The 21,278-nt window shown below is 42.6% G+C and overlaps 1 protein-coding gene across 1 annotated transcript in view; it reads right to left on the bottom strand.

Moving 5' to 3' along the window:
- The window catches only part of ttc21b (tetratricopeptide repeat domain 21B), a 120,341-nt gene that overhangs the window by 30,454 nt on the left and 68,609 nt on the right, over nucleotides 1-21,278 (bottom strand). Inside the window, exons 22-25 of the mRNA XM_060827872.1 lie at nucleotides 15,531-15,612; nucleotides 13,991-14,141; nucleotides 6,713-6,874; nucleotides 4,049-4,244 (exon numbers count right to left, since the gene is read on the bottom strand). Coding sequence (XP_060683855.1) covers nucleotides 4,049-4,244; nucleotides 6,713-6,874; nucleotides 13,991-14,141; nucleotides 15,531-15,612 — 591 coding nt within the window. The remainder of the gene's footprint in view (nucleotides 1-4,048; nucleotides 4,245-6,712; nucleotides 6,875-13,990; nucleotides 14,142-15,530; nucleotides 15,613-21,278) is intronic.

The raw sequence follows: 21,278 nt of genomic DNA on the forward strand, positions 1-21,278 counted from the left end.
AGGACAGCTATTCAGTTAATGTGTGGCAGGAAGGAATAGAGTGTACAAATATTTAACAGACACAGCAAATCAGAACGAAGGGGAGAATGGTAAAGCAAAATTGATGACTGCAAGGATTTAGAGCGGAGTTGGCTGGAGTAGACTGGGAAAGGGTGTTATGGACCAGATAAAACTCCCTCAAAATATTCAGAAGACTGTCTAAACCCTAACGTTTTCTTATTTTAAAGACAATTGTAAGGTGTTGCATTACAGATACAATTTGATAAGTCAAACCATCAGATTTAAAGGAAAACACCCTTTATTCATTCACTACAGTTAAAATGCAACAAAACAACAAAGGGATTGGAATAACTTAACTGTATTGGAAAACTTAGCAGAATAATAGATACAGTAACTATTACTAATTAACTGTTCCAATATAGTAATATCCCATCAACACACCCTTGGAAAAAGACAAATTCAGACACAGATTGTCTCATATGCAACTTCCGTAGCAGGCAGAGAACCCGCAGTTTGTGGCTGGAATTGAGAGAGGGTAAAAATAGTTTCTACTTCTTCAACCAACAGCAACTGCTGAAAGTTAAACTAAAGATCCTGATTCTGCGGGAATTTGTCTACACCTGTTCAGATTGTTTCTATTGTTCCAACTTTTTAAGAAAAAACACCCAAGACTTCATAAGTTATTTATCTTCTCATAAACTGTTTGGCATCTCTGTCTTAAAACCACTCTTCAAAAAAAAAAATTCAGGACCAAACACCTCTTAAAGCCACAGCATCTGCATAAGAGGTTTAGCAGAAAGATGCATGATGAACAATGGGAGAAAATAGATGCACAACAAAGATGAGTACTAGTGAAGAATGCAGATTCTAGAAAGGAAATAAACCAATCTTGGTTAACCAAGGAATTTAAAGATAGTATCAAGTTGAAAGGGAAAAAAAAATACACTGTATAAATATTTGTTGTAAATCAAGAGGATTGGGAAAGTTTTAAAACCAACACAATTTAAGCCAAAAAAAAGAACAAAATCATTATAACAAAAATTTACTTCCCTGCTAACATCTTTAATCAGATTGCTGAACACTTACGATAGTCATGGAGAGGGATACGAGCAGATGGTATGGAAAAGTATTTAATTGGAGGAGGGGGAATTACAATGCTATTAGGCAGGAACTGAGTCGTCTAAATTGGGAACAGATTTTCTCAGGGAAGTGCACGCCAGTAGTGTGGTAGTTGTTTAGGGAGCACTTGCTGATAGTGCTGGACAGGTTTGTCTCACTGAGGCAAGGGAGGAATAGTAGTTTGAAAGAACCTTGGGTGACAAGGGGTGTGGAAAATCTAGTTGAGAGGAAGAAGGGAGCTTACTTATGGTTGAGGAGGCAAGGATCAAACAGGGCTATAGATGGTTACAAGGTAGCCAGGAAGGAGCTGAAGAATGGATTTAGGATAGCTGGAAAGGGGCATGAGAAAGCTTCAGCGGGTAGGATTAAGGAAAACCCGAAAGCATTATACTCTTATGTGAGAAACAAGAGAATGACGAGAGTGAGGACAGGGGGGAATCAAGGATAGTGGAGGGAATTTGCAACTGGAGTTAGAGGAAATAGGAGATGTCCTTAATGAATACTTTGTTTCATTATTCACTACTGAGGGGGAGTTTGATGTTTCTGAGGACAGCGTAAAACAGACTGATATGCTCAAACAGGTTGATGTTAAGAAGGAGAATATGCTGAAAATTTTGAAAAACATAAGGATAGATAAGTCCCCTGGTTCAGGTAAGATATACAACAGGTTACTATAGGAAGCAAGGGAAGAGATTGCTGCACCTTTGGCAATGATCTTTGCATCGTCACTGTCTACTGGAGTAGTGCCACATGATTGGAGGGTGGCAAATGAGATTCCGGATAATCCTGGGAATTACAGACAGTCTTATTTATGTGGTGGGTAAAGTATTGGAGAGAATTCTGAGAGACGGGATTTATGATTATTTGGAAAACCATAGCTTGATTAGAGATAGTCAGCATGGCTTTGTGAGGGGCAGGTCATGCCTCACAAACCTTACTGAATTCATTGAGAATGTGACAAAACACATTTATGAAGGTAGAGCAGTGGATGTCATGTACATGGAATTTAGCAAGGCAATTGATAAGGTTTCCCATTGTAGGCTCATTCTGAAAGTAAGGAGGCATGGGATACAGGGAAATTTGGCTATCTGGATATAGAATTGGTTGGCCCATATAAGACAGAGGGTGGTGGTAGATGGAAAGTATTCAGCCTGGAGCTCAGTGATCTTTGGTATTCCGTAGGGATCGGTTCTGGGACCTTTGCTCTTCTTGATTTTTATAAATGACTTGGATGAGGAAGTGGAAGGGTGGGTGAGTATGTGGAGGGCTGTTGTAGGTTGCAATTGGACACTGACAGGATACCAACTGGGCTAAGTGGCAGATAGCGTTCAACATGGAAAAGTGTGAATTGATTCACGTTGGAAGGTCGAATCTGAATGCAAAATACAGGGTTAAAGGCAGGATTCTTGGAAGTATGGAGGAACAGACATATCTTGGAGTCCATATCCATAGATCTCTCAAAGTTGTCACCCAAGCTGATAGAATTGTTAAGGCGGCTTATGGTGTTGGCTTTCATTAGCAGGGTGATTGAGTTTAAGAGCGGTGAGGTTATGCTGCAGCTCTATAGAGCCTTGGTTTGAAAACACTTGGAATATTATGTTTGGTTCAGGTTGCCTCATTATAGGAAGGATGTGGAAGCTTTAGAGAGGGTGCATAGGAGATTTACTAGGGTGCTGACCGGACTGAAAGACATGTCTTAAGAAGAAATGTTGAGGGAGCTAGGGCTTTTCTCATTGGAGCCAAGAAGGATGAGAGGTGACTTGACAGAAGTATACAAGATAATGAGGGGCACAGATAGAGTGGATAGCCAGAGATTCTTTCCCAAAGCAGAAATGGCTATCACAAGGGTGTAATTTTAAGATATTTGGAGGAGGGTTTGGGGGAGATTTCAGAAGTAGGTTCTTTACACAGACAGTGGTAGGTGCATGGAATGCAGTGCCAGCAATGATAGTAGAGTCAGATACATTAGGGACATTTAAGCGACTCTTGGATAGGCACATGGAAGATAGAATCGGATAAAAGGTCAGTACAAAATGGAGGGTTGAAGGGCATGTACTGTGTTGTACTGTTCTATGTTCTATCCACAGCTGTTTTGTTTAGGGAAAAGCAAACAAACACCTCGTACTTTCCTCCACTTAATGCCTTGATGTGTTCAATTCTAGCACTTTATTGCATGTTACAGTGTCAAAGATTATGTCACACTAAGTTGCCTACTTATTTATGCTGGAGGAGAAAGTGAGGACTGCAGATGCTGGAGATCAGAGCTGAAAATGTGTTGCTGGAAAAGCGCAGCAGGTCAGGCAGCATCCAAAGAACAGAGAATCGATGTTTCGGGCATGAGCCCTTCTTCAGGAATTTATGCTCCCAACACAAACAGGAAATCTGAGTCACTTAATGAGGATCCAGTCTCAGCTGTTTTTTCAATTAAGCTGCTTCCTTCCTGGAATGCTTAAAAAAGAAAACCCTGCTTAAGGCTGACAACTACAGAATTTAAACTGAATTTTTCATTCAGATTTCAGTATGATGCCTAATACAAACTAAGTTAGTCTAAAGTACAAAATTTTACAATGTAGAAGTTTAGACTTTCTTACCCAACACATGCACTCAGTCCTAGTCCCTACAACCTCAGTTCAAGTTGGAAACGGGTATATGAGAGTCACAAAGCTACTTTTTCTGTTTTGACAACTAAAGCCACCCCAACCCCCACAACACAAGGCACAAAATCATCCATTTAACATTCTCTTCAATCTCTTAGGTCGATTATCTTTTATAAGAAATGTTAAATTCCACACACAAAATGTGAACAATGCACAGAATGAACTTCCAGTACAGTAATGGAAAGAAAATCTCTAAAATAATTTCAGAAACACATAAATTCAGTTTACTAAAATGCTTCACTCTAATACCTTGAAATTTGTACAAGACTAACCTCAGCCGTTGCTATTTCTGTGAAGACATTGAGAGCTCGTTCCACATTTGCTTTATGCTTTGTTGCCATGAGGCAGCAGCTTTCCATTATGCGCAACTGGACGTGGCCTTGAATTGTTTGAGGTTTGAGTTCTTTCAGTAGTTTTTCTGCTGTCATCACAGCCAACTGTTCTGACTCCTGCTTTTCAGTTGAGTTTCTATTGGCAACAAAAGCAACCAAAGTAAAACATCCAAAACTTCTTCATTTTGATCAGTGTTTTTCAAGCACTAGTCTTTGCTACTGTGAAATTGTACTTTTTCACATTTAAGTAGAAGATCGTTTCTATGCATTTGCAACTGCATATGCAAAGCATCCAAACATTGTGAATATTGATAAATTACAATAACCAACTAGCAATCTACCAGTAGACAAACTACAAATAACTTGGCACTCTAAAACCTACAGAAAAACAATTACACAGGTCACAAAATAAGCTAAATTCTATTTTTTCTCCCTCAAAAGCCCAAACAAAACTGGGAAAGTTAATTTCACTCTGTTTGAGATTTTAGTCTTTAAACAGGGTCAAACATGATAAAGCCAATAGCTTGATGCAATAATTAATTATTATATTTAATTAAATTTAAACTAAAACATAAAAACAATGCTAAACGAAAAATCTGAATATGCGATTTGAAAGGAATCAACATTTATTCTAATTCCTATCAAAAATGTGCCACATCAAGGATTACTATGTAAGATATGAGCACATGATCTGGGGGTAATTTAGCAGCATGGATAAAAGATTGATTGGGTAGTTAACAGTAAGCAGAGAGGTGGAATAATTGGAACAGCCATGTAAATGCTGTAACTACAAAAGTTGGTCTAAGGCTGCTGCAAATAACTCACCTCCTGACTTCTCAATGCCTATTCACCACCTAAAGGCATTGGTCAGGAATGTGATGGAATATTTACCACTTGCCTAGATGGTTGCAGCTCCAACAACACTCGAAGTTCAACTGCATTCAGGATAAAGCAGCCCACCTGACTGGCACCCCATCCACCACTGGCAGTATTTGTGCCACATATAAAATGTCCTGCAATAACTCACTAAGGCTCCTCAGACAGTACCCTCCAAACCCCTGATCACCTAGAAGGGCAGGGGAAGATGCCTAAGTATCACTACCTGCAGTTTCCCTCTGAAGCACACACCATGCTGACTTGGAACAACAATACCATTGTGATTGGTGAAAATTTAGACCTCGATCCCTAACTGGTGTGGGAGAAAGAGGGCACTGCAGATGCTGGAGATCAGAATCGAAGAGTGTGGTGTTGGAAAAGCACAGCTGGCCAGGTAGCATCTGAGGAGCAGGAGAATCAGGTGTGAGGAGCTTATGCTCGAAATGTTGATTCTCCTGCACTATTGGTGTATCTAACCCACATGGGCTGCAGTGGTTCAGGAAGTCAACTCACTTCCACCTTTTCAAAGGAAATCAGGGATGGTTAATAAACCAACGATACTCACATCCCATGAATAAAAATGATTTTTTTTCAGGATGAAAAGTTGTAACTAATCGAGTGCCATGTATTAAATACTTGAAAGAACCATACTGGCTAAGTTTGCTGATGATAGTCAAGTTGTCAAGAAGAGTTAAAGAGTCTGCAAAGGAATGTAGAGAGACTAAGAGAAAGGAAAAAATACAAATTGCAGATGGAGAATAATGCAGAAGGTGGAAACTTGTGCTCTTTGGTAGGAAGAATATAAATTTAACTAAAGAGAGATTGCTGAACATGGTGTTCCAGAGGGATCTACTTGACTTGGCACATGAACTTCAAAAAGTTATTATGCAGATAATTAGAAAGTCAAATAAAATGTTGGTATTTATAGCAAAGGAAATGGAATATATAAGTAGGAATGTTTTACAGTGCAGGGCCTTGGTGAGGCCAGGTCTGGAATATTGCAAACAGTTTTCGTCTCCTTATTTGAAAAAAAGAACTGAATATATTAGATGCAGTTCAGAGAAGGTTCAAATCATCCATTTCTAGGTTGAACAGCTTATCTTTTCGAAAAAAGGTTTAACAGGTTGGGTCTGTACTCTCTGTAGTGTAGAAGAATGGAAAAGGATCTTCTTGAAACATGTAAGATTTGGACAGGGTGGATACACAGAGAATGCTACCTCCCATGGGTGAGGCAAGTACTAGGAGACATAGTTTAAGAATAAAGACATTGCCTTTATTATACAGAGCTTACAAAAAATATTGTCTGATCAGTTGTTAGTATCTGTGGGAATTGGTTACCTAGTTGGCTGCATGGCAGGTTTGTAATGCAGAGTGACGCCAACAGCATGGGTTCAATTCCCACATCAGCTGAAGTTAGCATGAAAGACACTCCTTCTCAGCCTCTCCCCCTGCCTAAGGTGTAGTGACCCTCAGGTTAAATCATCGCTAGTCCTTAAGTAGTATCTATAATTCCCCAGAAAACAGGGGAAGCTGGGTCAAGACTGTGTTAGATAGATTTTTGATAGATGAGGGAGTCAGGGATAAGGGAAGCATGCAACAAAGTGGTGTTCAGACCATAACTAGATCAGCCAAGGTCTGACTGAATAGTGAAGCAAGCTCAAAGTGCCACATGGCTTACTCCTTACACTCCTGAACATACACGATAAATAATTGGTAATTTATTCTCACCGCATATCTCCATCCAGGTTCTCAAAGACTTCACCTCCTATGGTATCATTGTCTGGATTCATGCAGATCTCTATCATGTTATAAATTGCATTTTGCCCCCAATCACTGTCCTTGCGAGCCTTGTTGAAGTGTCGAAGTGCATCATTTGGTTCTCCAGTGTACCTAGACACAATAGAACAATACAAATATTCCTACTTAAGAAAGAACACTTTTGTTTCAAAGGTGATCATGATTATTCTACCAACATCTGAGTTCTCTAAGGCAGAATGAGCAAATGGGCTAAGGAGGAGTCATCCATTCAGCTCATGTATATCACCATAGCTCGTGACTTTCAGCACATAAGCTCTTTTGTTGAGGGAGAGAGACCAAAATCATGGGGAGCCATATGCAGTAGCAGTCAAAGCAGCTGCAGGGACAGCATACAAAAATGAACGGGATTTGTGCCACGTTCAATAGCATGGACTACAGAATGGAACTAATGGCACAGAGATACATGAACTAGAGGTTTGTTGCACTGTAATTCATTCACCACCCACAATACGGAGTTCCATCCAAAGACTAAGACAGTTACCAAAGAGTGGGAGGATACCATCCTTTACAGCATTCTGATTAAGGGAGCAGCTCTACAGCAGGGCCCAGAGCCAGTGCTATTCCTGCATTGATGTCAGAGTAGTAACCTCTGGAGTTACCCCAAATAGCAGCTTAATGAAGCAGATGATCACCAAGGGAATCTCAGATGCAAACAGACGTTCTACCCCCAGCGTCACCCCTCCCATTTATCTCTCCATGTCCTAGGCTCCCAGCTTCATTCCTGATGAAGGACTTTTGTTCAAAACACGACTCTCCTGCTGCTTGGATGCTGCCTGACCTGCTGTGCTTTTCCAGTACCACACTCGACAAGTACCACAGTCTTGTCTCCCCTGAACCTGTGGTCACAAGGGGAGCACGTATACAAGCAGCAGGAAACAGAGGCCAAATGTCTGTTAGAGCACTCAGTGGTCACTGGAGTTTCCCTCGTAAATGTGCACTTTTTAAACTTTTAGTAACACTATAAAAGTTAACACATGATTCTCTTTGTTCGAGCATTCATTGCTTCAATGCAAAATGCAAAAGAAGAAAGAAGTGATGAAGCAAAACAATAGTCTTTGAACTGAGCCATTGGGACCACCGGACGGATGAGTACCATGCATTGGTGGTATCAGTGGATCTAATCAAATGTGTACTTCTAATTATGTTCTCTCACACACACAGATCAAAGTACATTATGGAGCATGCAGACCTGTTGAGCAAGAATACTCAGGCGAAACGTGGCTAAATTGAGAGACCTAGTGTTGCTAAGGCTGTATAACGTCTGGTCAGACCACAACAGGAATATTGTAAGTGGTTTCGGACCCCGTATCCAAGAAATGGTATGCTGGCCTTGGAGGGGGTCCAGACGAGGTTCACAAGAATGATCCTGAGAATGAAGACCAATGGTCATTTGAGGAAAGGTTGAGGACTCTGGATCTGTACCTGATGAAGTTCAGAAGGATGGTGGGGAGAGAGAGATCTGATACATACAGAATGAGACTCCTGGATAGAGTGGACAGTGAGAAGATGTTTCCACCAGTAGGGCAGACTAAGACTCGAGTTAGACACGAGAGGAAGAGGACTTTCTTCAGCCAGCTGGTAGTGAATCTGTGGAACTTATTGTTGCAAAGGGATGCAGAGGCCACGTCATTGATTGTCTTTTGGACAGAGATAGGTAGGTTCTTGACTAGTAAGAGGATCAAGAATTATGTGGAGAAGACAGAAAATGGGGTTAAGAAACATATCAGCCATGATATGCAACAGAGAGAATTCAATGCGCTAAATGGCATAATTCTACCCCTGTATGTTTTGGCCCAAAGCAGAGTGCACTGACATAGTCACCAACCAGACCAGAGTTTTGAATGCCACTGTTTAAGAACGGTGGTAAGGATAAGCCAGGGAACTATAGAACAGTGAGCCTGACGTCGGTGGTGGGCAAGTTGTTGGAGGGAATCCTGAGGGACAGGATGTACATGTATTTGGAAGGGCAAGGACTGATAAGGGATAGTCAACATGGCTTTGTGCGTGGAAAATTATGTCTCACAGACTTGATTGGGTTTTTTGAAGAAATAACAAAGAGGATTGATGAAGGCAGAACGGTGGACGTGATCTATATGACTTCAGTAAGGCATTCGACAAGGTTCCCCATGGTAGACTGATTAGCAATGTTAGATCTCATGGAACGCAGGGAGAATCAGCCATTTGGAAACGGAACTGACTCAAAGGTAGAAGACAGAAGGTGGTGGTGGAGGGTTGTTTTTCAAACTGGAGGCCTGTGACTCGTGGAGTACCACAAGGATCGGTGCTGGGTCCACTACTATTCATTATTATATAAATGATTTGGATGCAAGCTTAAAAGGTACAGTTAGTAAGTTTGCAGATGACACCAAAATTAGAGGTGTAGTAGACAGTGAAGAAGGTTATCTCAGAATACAATGGGATCTTGATCAGATGGGCCAAAGGGCTGAGAAGTGGCAGATGGAGTTTAATTTAGATAAATGCGAGGTGCTGCATTTTGGGAAAGCAAATCTTCGCAGGACTTATACACTGAAAGGTGTGTTGCTGAACAAAGAGACCTTGGAATGGAGGTTCATAGCTCCTTGAAAGTGGAGTCACAGGTAGATGGGATAGTGAAGAAGCCATTTGGTATGCTTTCCTTTATTGGTCAGAGTATTGAATACAAGAGTTGGGAGGTCATGTTGCGGCTGTACAGGACATTGGTTAGACCACTGTTGGATTATAGGTAAAAACAATGACTGCAGATGCTGGAAACCAGATTCTGTATTAGATTAGATTAAATTACTTACAGTGTGGAAACAGGCCCTTCAGCCCAACAAGTCCACACCGACCCGCCGAAGCGCAACCCCCCATACCCCTACATTTACCCCTTACCTAACACAACGGGCAATTTAGCATGGCCAATTCACCTGACCCGCACATCTTTGGACTGTGGGAGGAAACCAGAGCACCCAGAGGAAACCCACGCAGACACGGGGAGAGTGTGCAAATTCCACACAGTCAGTCGCCTGAGGCGGGAATTGAACTCGGGTCTCTAGTGGCGCTGGAAAAGCACAGCAATTCAGGCAGCATCCGAGGAGCAGTAAAATCGATGTTTCGGGCAAAAGCCCTTCATCAAGAATACAGACAGACAGCCTGAAGGGTGGAGAGATAAGCTAGAGGAGGGTGGCGGTGGGGAGAAAGTAGCATAGAGTACAATAGGTGAGTGGGGGAGGGGATGAAGGTGATAGGTCAGGGGGGAGGGTGAAGTGGATCGGTGGAAAAGAAGATAGGCAGGTAGGACAAGTTATGGGGACAGTGCTGAGCTGGAAGTTTGGAACTGGGGTGAGGTGGGGGAAGGGGAAATGAGGAAACTGTTGAAGTGCACACTGATGCCCTGGGGTTGAAGTGTTCTGAGGCGGAAGATGAGGCGTTCTTCCTCCAGGCGTCTGGTGGTGAGGGAGCGGCGGTGAAGGAGAGCCAGGACCTCCATGTCCTCGGCAGAGTGGGAGGGAGAGTTGAAATGTTGGGCTACAGGGCCATGTGATTGATTGGTGCGGGTGTTCTGGAGATGTTCCCTAAAGCGCTCTGCTAGGAGGCATCCTGTCTCCCCAATGTAGAGGACACCGCATCGGGAGCAATGGATACAATAAATGATACTGGTGGATGTGCAGATAAAACTTTGATGGATGTAGAAGGCTCCTTTAGGGCCTTGGATGGAAATGAGGGAGGAGGTGTGGGCGCAGGTTTTGCAATTCCTGCGGTGGCAGGGGAAGGTGCCAGGATGGGAGGGTGGGTTGTAGGGGGGGCGTGGACCTGACCAGGTAGTCATGGAGGGAACGGTCTTTGCGGAAGGCGGAAAGGGGTGGGGAGGGAAATATATCCCTGGTGGTGGGGTCTGTTTGGAGGTGGCGGAAATGTCAGTGCATGATTTGGTTTATGCGAAGGTTGGTAAGGTGGTAGGTGAACACCAGGGGTGTTCTGTCCTTGTTACGGTTGGAGGGGTGGGGTCTGAGGGCAGAGGTGCGGGATGTGGACGAAATGCATTGGAGGGCATCTTTAACCACATGGGAAGGGAAATCTGGTGTGTTCTGTGGTGGAACTGGTCCTCCTGGGAGCAGATATGGCGGAGGCAGAGGAATTGGGAATACGGGATGGCATTTTTGCAAGAGGTAGGGTGGGAAGAGGTGTAATCCAGGTAGCTGTGGGAGTCAGTGGATTTGTTAAAAATGTCAGTATCAAGTCGATTGTCATTGATGGAGATGGAGAGGTCCAGGAAGGGGAGGGAGGTGTCAGAGATGATCCAGGTGAACTTATTCAGGGTGGAATGTGTTGGTGAAGTTGATGAATTGCTCAACCTCCTCACGGGAGCACGAGGTGGCGCCAATGCAGTCATCAATGTAGCGGAGGAAGAGGTGGGGAGTGGTGCTGGTGTAATTACGGAAGATTGACGTAGCCAATAAAGAGACAGGCATAGCTGGAGCCCATACGGGTGCCCATGGCTACCCCTTTGGTCTGGAGGAAGTGGGAGGATTCAAAGGAGAAATTGTTAAGGGTGAGGACCAGTTCGGCCAAGCGAATGAGAGTGTCAGTGAAGGGTAATGTTGGGGACGTCGGGAGAGGAAGAAACTGAGGGCTTGGAGGCCCTGGTCATGACAGATGGAGGTGTAGAGGGATTGGATATCCATGGTGAAGATGAGATGTTGGGGACTGGGGAAACAGAAGTCTTGGGGGAGGTGGAGGGCGTGGGTGGTGCCTCAAACGTATGTGGGGAGTTCCTAGACTAGGGGGAATAGGACAGTGTCGAGGTAGGTAGAAATGAATTCAGTGGGGCAGGAGCATGCTGAGACAATGGGTCGGCCAGGGTGGCCAGGCTTATTGATCTTGGGAAGGAGATAGAACTGGGCAGTGCAGGGTTCCCGAACTATGAGGTTGGAAGCTGTGGGTGGGAGATCTCCTGAGGTGATGAGGTTCTGTATGGTTCGGGAGATGATGGTTTGGTGATTGGGGGTGGGGTAACGGTTGAGGGGGCGGTAGGAAGAGGTGTCCTCGAGTTGGTGTTTGGCTTCAGTGGTGTAGAGGTCAGTGCGCCAGACTACCATTGTGCCCCCTTTATCTGCTGGCTTGATGGTGATGTTGGCAGTGGAGCAGAGGGATTGGAGGGCTGTGCGTTGTGAGAGGTGAGGGTGAGAGGTTGGAGTGGGGGAGGGGGGTAGACAGGTTGAGGCGGTTAATGTCCCAACGGCAGTTGGAAATGAAGAGGTCAAGGGCGGGTAATAGGCCAGCGCGGAGTGTCCAGGTGGATGCAGTGTGTTGGAGGTGGGTGAAGGGGTCCTCGGAAGGTTGGCGGGAATCCTGATTGTGAAAGTAAGCTTGGAGGCGGAGGAAGAAGTGTTCAACATCATGGCGTGTATTAAATTCATTGATGCGTGGACGGAGGGGGATGAGGTGAGTCATTTGCTGAGGACTGATCGTTCATCCCAGTGAGGGGGAAATCTGGAGTGATGGTGAAAACTCGGCAGGGCTGGGACCCGGTGTGGGTGTGGAGCTGGGGGGGGGGGGGCGGAGCCTGTAACTGGAGTGGGGTAGAGTCATGAGCAGGGGTGGTGTTCCCCTCAGGATTCTGGGGGGCGTGGATGGTGACAGCGGGATCTGTGGGGGGCATGTCAGCAGAATACAGGTGAGTGGCATTGGTGGGGGCGGAATTGGTGGCAAACACAGCAGCAGAAGTCACTGAGTGTATGACATCAGCGATGATGTGAGGGGCAGAAGTGATGTCACGTTTGGTGCATGAGGAATTGTGAGGGGCGCAAGTGGCTGTGGGAGTGTCCATGATAGGGGCGGAAGTGGCATCATCAATCAGCGTGGGGGTGGCAGCTGCACCAGCCACATGGCTAATGGCATCCGAGCAGTTCTAGAGGCCAGGGGCATGTACTGGAATGTTTGAGGAGCGCTGGTTATGGAGGTGGATGGATAAAAGTTTGTTGTACTTACAGTTTTTGATGTTTGAGATGGGGTTGAAATACTGTTTGTTGAGAGTATGAATTCTCCTGAGAATGTAGTACAGAGTGGGTCCATTGCAAATCTGAGAGATTGTGGCCCTCAACTGAGGCAAGGCTAACTGTAGAGAGGTTAGGTGCAGGCGCATTGCTGTGAGCATGGAGTGGAGGATTTTGAAGGAGAACCGTTGCTATTGCATGCAATTCTGATCTCCTTCCTATCAGAAAGATGTTGTGAAACTTGAAAGGGTTCAGAAAAGATTTACAAGGATGTTGCCAGGGTTGGAGAATTTGAGCTATAGGGAGATGTTGAATAGGCTGGGGCTGTTTTCCCTGGAGCGCGGAGGCTGAGGGGTGATGTCATAGAGGTTTATAAAATCATGAGCATGGATAGGATAAATAGACAAAGTCTTTTCCCTGGGGTGGAGGAGTCTAAAACTAGAGGGCATAGGTTTAGGGTGAGAGGGGATAGATATAAAAGAGACCTAAGGGGCAACGTTTTCACGCAGAGAGTGGTACGTGTATGGAATGAGCTGCCAGAGGAAGTGGTGGAGGGTGGTACAATTACAACATTTAAAAGGCATCTGGATGGGTATATGAATAGGAAGAGTTTGGAGGGATATGGGCCAGGTGCTGGCAGATGGGATTAGATTAGGTTGGGATATCTGGTTGGCATGGACGAGTTGGATCGAAGGGTCTGTTTCCATGCTGTATATCTCTATGACTCTAAGTGGTGCTATTCAGCTTCCTAGCACCCTGAACAGCAGTCTTTTCTGCAGCATTCTCTTCTTTCATCTCCCTAGCTAGGTCCATTTAGCATCTCACTCCTTTCTAGGTCCACTCGCCTCTGGAGGGTCAAGTTCTGGAGACAGCAGTAAACACCTCAATGCACAAGATACAGTATACTGTGGAATACTCTAATCTGGTTCAGACACTGGTACTGCATCTGAATAGAGCTGATGACATGCTTGTTGGTGCTCTTTATGAGAAATGGCTTTGCTTATAGCTACTCTAAGGCTCTTCATGCATTTCACCTTCCACTTCAATAAATGAAATAAAGACCAATTTATTATCATTATTATTTCTTTGACAGTAATTGATAAATCTAGCAAATGCCAAATCAAACTTGCACCCTTCCTGGACTTTGTGATGTTCATTTGTGCATTGAGCCATTAGAACTTTGGTTTTTAATTATAATTGCAGGATAACTTACCAGAGGTACAACCCTTTGCAATAATTAAAGCCAGGCTCAGAAGTTGGTCTTGTCGTGTGTTTTTCAGCCATGTCAAGACATCTGGGAACTTCTTCCAGTTTTCCAGCTCTTCTCAACAAATCGATCAAACGTGCTAATGTCATAAAATTATCTAAAAAAAAAGTGCAAGCCACTATCACCTGATGAAGGAGCGTCGCACCGAAAGCTAGTGTGCTTCCAATTAAATCTGTTGGATTATAACCTGGTGTCGTGCGATTTTTAACTTTGTACACCCCAGTCCAACACCAGCACCTCCAAATGAAAGATTTTTGATCACTATCAGATTAAAACATGTTGGTCATTCGTGATTTAAACATTTATGAGCAAATACTGACCAAACACAATAGACCCAAAGAAGTATTTAAAAAGCAAGATGCTGATTTTTTTACCAGAAATTCCAAACAATGGCTAAGTTGTTAGCAAGGCAATATGATTCTGTAAAATATGGAGAACCCCATTGCTGACGAACCAACCGACTTGATGAGGGAAAATAGTTTATAAAATTCAGGACGCAGGTATTAGCACAATAGTTAGGTGACAAATGGACAACCTTTGCCATAGACAGGGTTATTTTGATTTTACATGCAGTAAAAAGCCCCATAAAATGGCGCAGCAAATCTGTTCACTTTATTTTTGTGATAACATAGTGACTAGTGTGAAAAAAAGATTGTACCAAGGATTACTCAATCATAAGTTGTATTGCCAAGTGTAGGATAAAGTATCTTATTAATTAAACCAAGTGACATCTTTCCTTCTGTTAACTTCGTCTACCTTGCCAGAGATAGAATGAGTACATTGTGTAAGACACATGGGTCTGGGCAATAAATAGCAGAAAGCCTTCTACTTATACTCCCAGATTCTAGGAGAAAGTGGGGACTGTAGATGCTGGAGAATCAGAGTCGCAAAAAGGGTGGCACTGAAAAAGCTTACCTGAAATGTCGACTCTCCTCCTTGGATGCTGCCTGACTTGCTGTGCTTTTCCAGTGCCACTCTTTTCGACTCTGACTCCCAGGTCCTTCCAATAATCCATTATATATACACAAGAAGATTATGACAAAAATATTTAAAGGAACTGCTAGCTCCAATGTACCAGATTAAGGCACACTGGCAGACCCAAATTTACAAGTCATCTAGAACATATACTGTTCAGTTATGAAATGGAACATAGATTTGTATTCACTCTTGGGATCTTTTCTTGTGAACCTCCTCTGGACCTGCTCCAAGGCCAGGCCCAACATTGCTCACAATACTCTAAATGTGGTCTGACCAGACATTATAAAGCCTCAGAAGTACATCCCTGTCTTTATATTCTAGTTCTCTCGAGATGAATAACAACATTGCATTCCTCAAATCAGATTTCAATGAGCTCCACCTTCTTGATAAAATTCTGGCCAGGAAAGTATGATATTTAGGTCACTGGTTCTAATATTCTTCAATATAATTGCAAGACAGCCTGCTTACAAAATGTTACAACTATAAATCAATAAACAGCTACATTTACCTGGTTTGCGTTCCAAAAGTTGTTGGAAGTGAAACACAGCTTGGTCATAATCCTGCTTTCTGAACATCAGATCTGCCATCATCTATAACATAACATCAGAATTATTTTAATTAAATAAACATTACACAGAATGTGCCAGACAAATAGTGGATAAGATTTGCTTAAAAACATTACAAAAGCTTTTTTTCCAGCAATCTAACAAAGCTTAGATTTACTTCAGAAGAACAATGAAGCTACAAATGACTGCAGGATTTTATCTGCTCTTTGAATGGAGAGATCCTCCATATTCTACCAGGGAGAAACCCAGAATATTAGAAGGAGAATTCCAAGGATGCTGCTGTTGCTTTAATATAACATCAAGAGATTGCCTTGTTGGTGGTTCTCTGTGTTTTCATAATATTATGATCCTAACTAATGATAATTCTGGATAAGTAAGATCCCAGGTTTGACACATCTTTGGTACCATACATTCTTCACAACTTGCAAGATTACTATTCTGTATGCGTGACTAGACAGAACACAATAAGACCAAACTCAAGCCCAAACTTGATGGGAGCCCAGAAACTATAAGCCATGTAAGAAATTACATTGGATATAACTGGAGACACACAAAAGCTGATGCTGAAGAACATACAGCTGAAGAACAGCTCCAAACTCAGTACTATTATATCCTTGTACCTTCTCTACCTTGCTCTCTTAAATGAAGGCATACACAACTACAAAAATATCACACATGGTTCAGTAATGCAATAACTGCGAGACTGGATTAACAATAGAACGTAGAACATACAACAGGACCAGCACAGTACAGGCCCTTCGGCTCTCAATGTTGTGCCGAACTTAAACCTACCTCTGACATCTCCCCTAAAATTGTGCCCCATCGGCATAGCCATTTCTGCCCTGAAAAAAGATCTTTGGCTATTCACTCTATCTATGCCTCTCAACATCTTGTACACTTCTATCAAGTCACCATTCATCCTTCTTCACTCTAATGAGAAAAGCCCTAACTTCCTCAACCTTTCTTTATAACACTTGCCCTCCAGTCCAGGCAACATCCTGGTAAATCTCCCCTCTACTCTCACTGAAGCTTTCACATCTTTCTGATAATGATGTGATCAAAACCGAATACAATATTCCAAGTGTGGTCTAACCAGGGCTCTACAGAGCTGCAGCATAACCTCGCGGCTCTTAAACTTAATCACCCTGCTAAGGAAAGCCAACACACCAAACACCTTGTTAACAACTCTATCAACTTGGGTGGCAACTTTGAGGCATCTGTGGACATGGATGCCAAGATTCCCCTGTTCCTCCACACTAGCAAGAATCCTGCCTTTAACCTTGTATTTTGCATTCAAATTCAACCTTCCAAAATGAATAATTTTGTTCTAGGTTGAACTTATCGGCCTGTTCTTCATCCTGTCAATGTCCCTTTAACCTACAACAGCTCTCGACACTATCCACAACTCCATCAACCTTTGTGTCATTGGCAAACGTACTAACCAACCCTTCCACTTCCTCATCCAAGTCATTTATAAAAATCACAAAGAGCAGAGGTCCCAGAGCTGATCCCTGCAGAACACCACTGGTCACCAAGTGCAAGGCCGAATAATTTACATTTACCACCCTCTGTCGTCTATAAGCCAACCAATTCTGGCCAGACAGCCAGATTTTCCAGTATCCCATGCTCTTACTTTCTGAATGAGCTGACAATGGGGAAACCTTATAAAACACCATGCTAAAATCCACGTACATCACATCCACTGTCCTACCTTCATCATTGTGTTTTGTCACATCCTCAAAGAATTCAATAAGGTTTGAGAGGCATGATCTGCCCCTCACAAAGTCATGTTAACCATATAATCAAGCTATGGTTTTCCAAGTAAACATAAATCCCGTCTCTCAAAATCCTGTCCAATAATTTGGCTACCACAGATGTAAGACTGACTGGTTTGTTGTTCCCAGGGTCACCCCATTCCCCTTCGTGAACAGGGGAATACCATTTGCCACCCTCCAATCATCTGGCGCTACTCCAGTGGACAGTGAAGACGCAAACATCATCGCCAAAGGAGCAGCAATGTCTTTCCTTGCTTCTTATAGTAACCTTGGGTATATTCCATCCAGCCCAGGGGACTTATCTATCCTTATGTTTTTTCAAGATTTTCAGCACACCCTCCTTCTTAACATCAACATGTTCAAGCATATCAGTCTATCACACTGTCCTCACAAATGTCAAGGTCCCTCTTACTAGTGAATACTGAAGTAAAGTATTCATTAAGGACCTTCCTTACCTCCTCCGAATCCAGGCAGAAGTTGCCTCCACTATCCCTGATCAACACTACCCTCACTCCGGTCATCCTTGTGTTCCTCACATACATGTAGAATGCCTTAAGGTTTTCCTTCATTCCACCAGCTAAAGCTTTCTCATGCCCCATTCTTGCTTTCCTCAGTCTTCTTCAGTTCCTTCTTGGCTACCTTGTAACCCTCTACAGACCTGTCTGATCCCTGCCTCCTCAACCTTAAGTAAGCTTTTTTCTTCCTTTTGACAAAATGTCCCACATTCCTTGTCATCCAAGGTTCTTTCAACTTGCCATCCCTTCCTTGCCTCAGTGGGATAAGCCTGTCCAGCACTATCAGCACGTGCTCCCTAAACAACCTCCACATTTCTGTTGTTCATTTCTCTGAGAACATCTGTTCCCAATTTAGGCACACTATTTCCTGCCTAATAGCATTGTAATTTCCTCCCCCCCACAATTAAATACTTTCTCATATCGTCTGCTCCTATCCCTCTTCATGAGTACAGTAAAAGTCAGGAAGTTATGATCACTATCACCGAAATGCCCTCCCACCGAGAGATCTGACACCTGGCAGGGTTCGCTGCCAAGCACAAATCCAATATGGCCTTCCCTATCGTCGGCCTACCTAGATATTGAGACAGGAACCCTTCCTGGACACGCCTGACAAAAACTTCCCCATCCAAACTATTTGAACTAAGGAGGTTCTAATCAATATTAGGGAGTTAAAGTCATCCATGACAACAACCGTGTTACTTCAACGACTTTCAAAAATCTGCCTCTCAATCTGCTCTTCTATGTCTTTGCTGCTACTGGCGGGATCTGTAACAACCTTCCAATAAAGTGAATGCTCCTTTCCAACCCATCACACTGATGGCACCTTTACAGTCAGTCTTGAGATTTCAATTTCAACATAGCAAATTGAGAAAGTGAATTCAATAGCCTGGTAGCTAGTACCCATTAAAAACCCACCCAAATGACCTATTAACATACTTCTGGTAAGTAACTAGCCATGCTCAAGACTGGCTGATATATAATTCTAATTCACACTATATGTTTCATATTTATTACCCATTTATGTGATTTTCTATTCAGTTTTACAATTAGACATAAGAGGACGTTGTTGACATAGCTTAAGAGTCACTTTTTCTGTGCTGGATGGACAGCTAAGCTTAAAAGGGTATATATACTATCATCCAAGGGCTAATTTTCTCATCTCCCTCAGCTTTGGAGTAAGTCTGACAAATGGTGTAATGAAAACACTTTGGCACCGAAGCAAACTTCAATATCTTCTGAATGAATGAATTTTTATTTGTATATAGTTATTTTCATAGTTTCATTATGCATCAAAATGCCTTGTAATGAAATACTTTTGGACTGTGGTCACTGTTGTAAGAAATGGGCGGCACGGTGGCACTGTGGCTAGCACTGCTGCTTCACAGCGCCTGAGACTCGGGTTCAATTCCCGACTCAGGCGACTGACTGTGTGGAGTTTGCACGTTCTCCCTGTGTCTGCGTGGGTTTCCTCCGGGTGCTCCGGTTTCCTCCCACAGTCCAAAGATGTGCGGGTCAGGTGAATTGGCCATGCTAAATTGCCCGTAGTGTTAGGTAAGGGGTAAATGTAGGGTATGGGTGGTTTGCGCTTCGGCGGGTCGGTGTGGACTTGTTGGGCCGAAGGGCCTGTTTCCACACCGTAAGTAATCTAATCTAATCTAATCTAAATGTCGCAACCACTGTGCACAGAACCAGCTCTTATAAGCAATGAAAACAAATGACAGAATCAATTACGCTGACGTTGGTCAAAAGATATGTATTGGCCTAGTGACCAGAAAAAAAGGCCTGTTCTTCTTTAAATAACACATGATCTTCAATGTTCACCCAAGAAACAGGACAGGAAGGGTCTTCGTTTAATACCTTATCTGAAAGATACACTTCCAATGAAGCATCATTCCCTTGCTTCTACTCAGAAGTATTAATCTGGATTATGTATTCAAGTAATTAGACTGGGGCTTAAATCCATATCTTCTGACTGAAAGTTGATAATGCTGCTAAACCATGGCTGACACATTGCTGTTCAAGGAAGCCATAGCTTTGGATCTAGTGACCCAAATGGACAGACAACTATCCAGTATTTTTTAGAATTGGGCAATCCTAAAGTAGAGCTTTTGCTAGTTAATGAGAAACAGAATAAAGATATTGGTTCTGCAGGCTACAATAGCATTTGCTTCTTTGATTAATTTCTTGCCAACAATTAAATCAAAGTTACATGCTAGAAGAGGGAAGTGGAGTAATCGAGAGCTGCAGGCATCTTGATAGGCAGTGCTAATCCTTTAATGGAAGCTTGAAATAAATGGCACAGTCCTGTAACTGCTTTCCTCCTAAATCATAATCTATAAAGATTGTGTTCTACAATCATTATCAGCCACATTCACACATAAAGTAGGTGCAACATCTCACACATTGCTTTAAAAGTATCTTCAAAATGGATTCAGGCATCAGGCATATTGCTAAAAAGGAAGGATAGTTAAAATGAATGTTTACATAAACAAATTATTTCCTTTACTGGAATATTTAGACCACAGGACAAGAAAAAAAACAACTGTGGATACTGGAAATCAGAAACAAAATCAGAAATTTCTGGAAAACTTTCTGAGATCTGGTAGCATCTATAGAGAGAAAACAGAATCAACTTTTTGTGTCCATTAACCAGTCTCCAGAACTGTTGAGATTTTCCAGCAAATTCTTATTATTTAGAGCACAGGTCTGGAGACAGCATTTTCAAGGTGACATAAGAATGTTCTGCCTATCTGAATCTGGGTGGGAACAAAAAATGAGGAGCTAAAGAATCAATGGAAAAGCTAGTATATCTAAGTGATAGTGCAACATTGCTTTGGAGTTTATTAAGGTTGCCAATAGGACTATTTGAAATGAATTCCTCTAACCTAGGTGTTGCTAAAATTGTTCAAGAATTGAAAGTGCTCCCTTACAAAATAAGGATTTATTGAACAATTTAGGTAGTGCTCTGAAGCTAAAATCTTCAATTTGCAGTTTTCTGTTTATCATTCTTGCTTAATTATAGTTCTTTACTAACTTTTGTGCATATGCATAGCCAGGAAATGGGCTGACAAAAGAAAGAGGTAAAGACAGATGACCAAGTTAAGATTATGAGGGTGCAACCAATTAACAAATGATTGATAGCACATGACTTCATTACCTGGCTTATTTGAAAATTAGTTAGAAAGGGTTAATTTATTGATTCAGTAGCATATCATTTGTGATGGGAAGTTGGCACTAGCACTGCTAACATAATGTGAATTCCATGAAGAAAAACCACTTCCTGAAATAAATTTAGTCATTTAACTCCTGTGCATACTGTAGATGATTTCTTGATGAGAATTAAGTTAAAGGGTTTAAGGTTTTGTCTCATGTCTATTTTGAATATTTTCACAAAAATCTA

Source organism: Hemiscyllium ocellatum, chromosome 7 (genome assembly GCF_020745735.1).
Source record: "Hemiscyllium ocellatum isolate sHemOce1 chromosome 7, sHemOce1.pat.X.cur, whole genome shotgun sequence".
NCBI lineage: Eukaryota > Metazoa > Chordata > Chondrichthyes > Orectolobiformes > Hemiscylliidae > Hemiscyllium > Hemiscyllium ocellatum.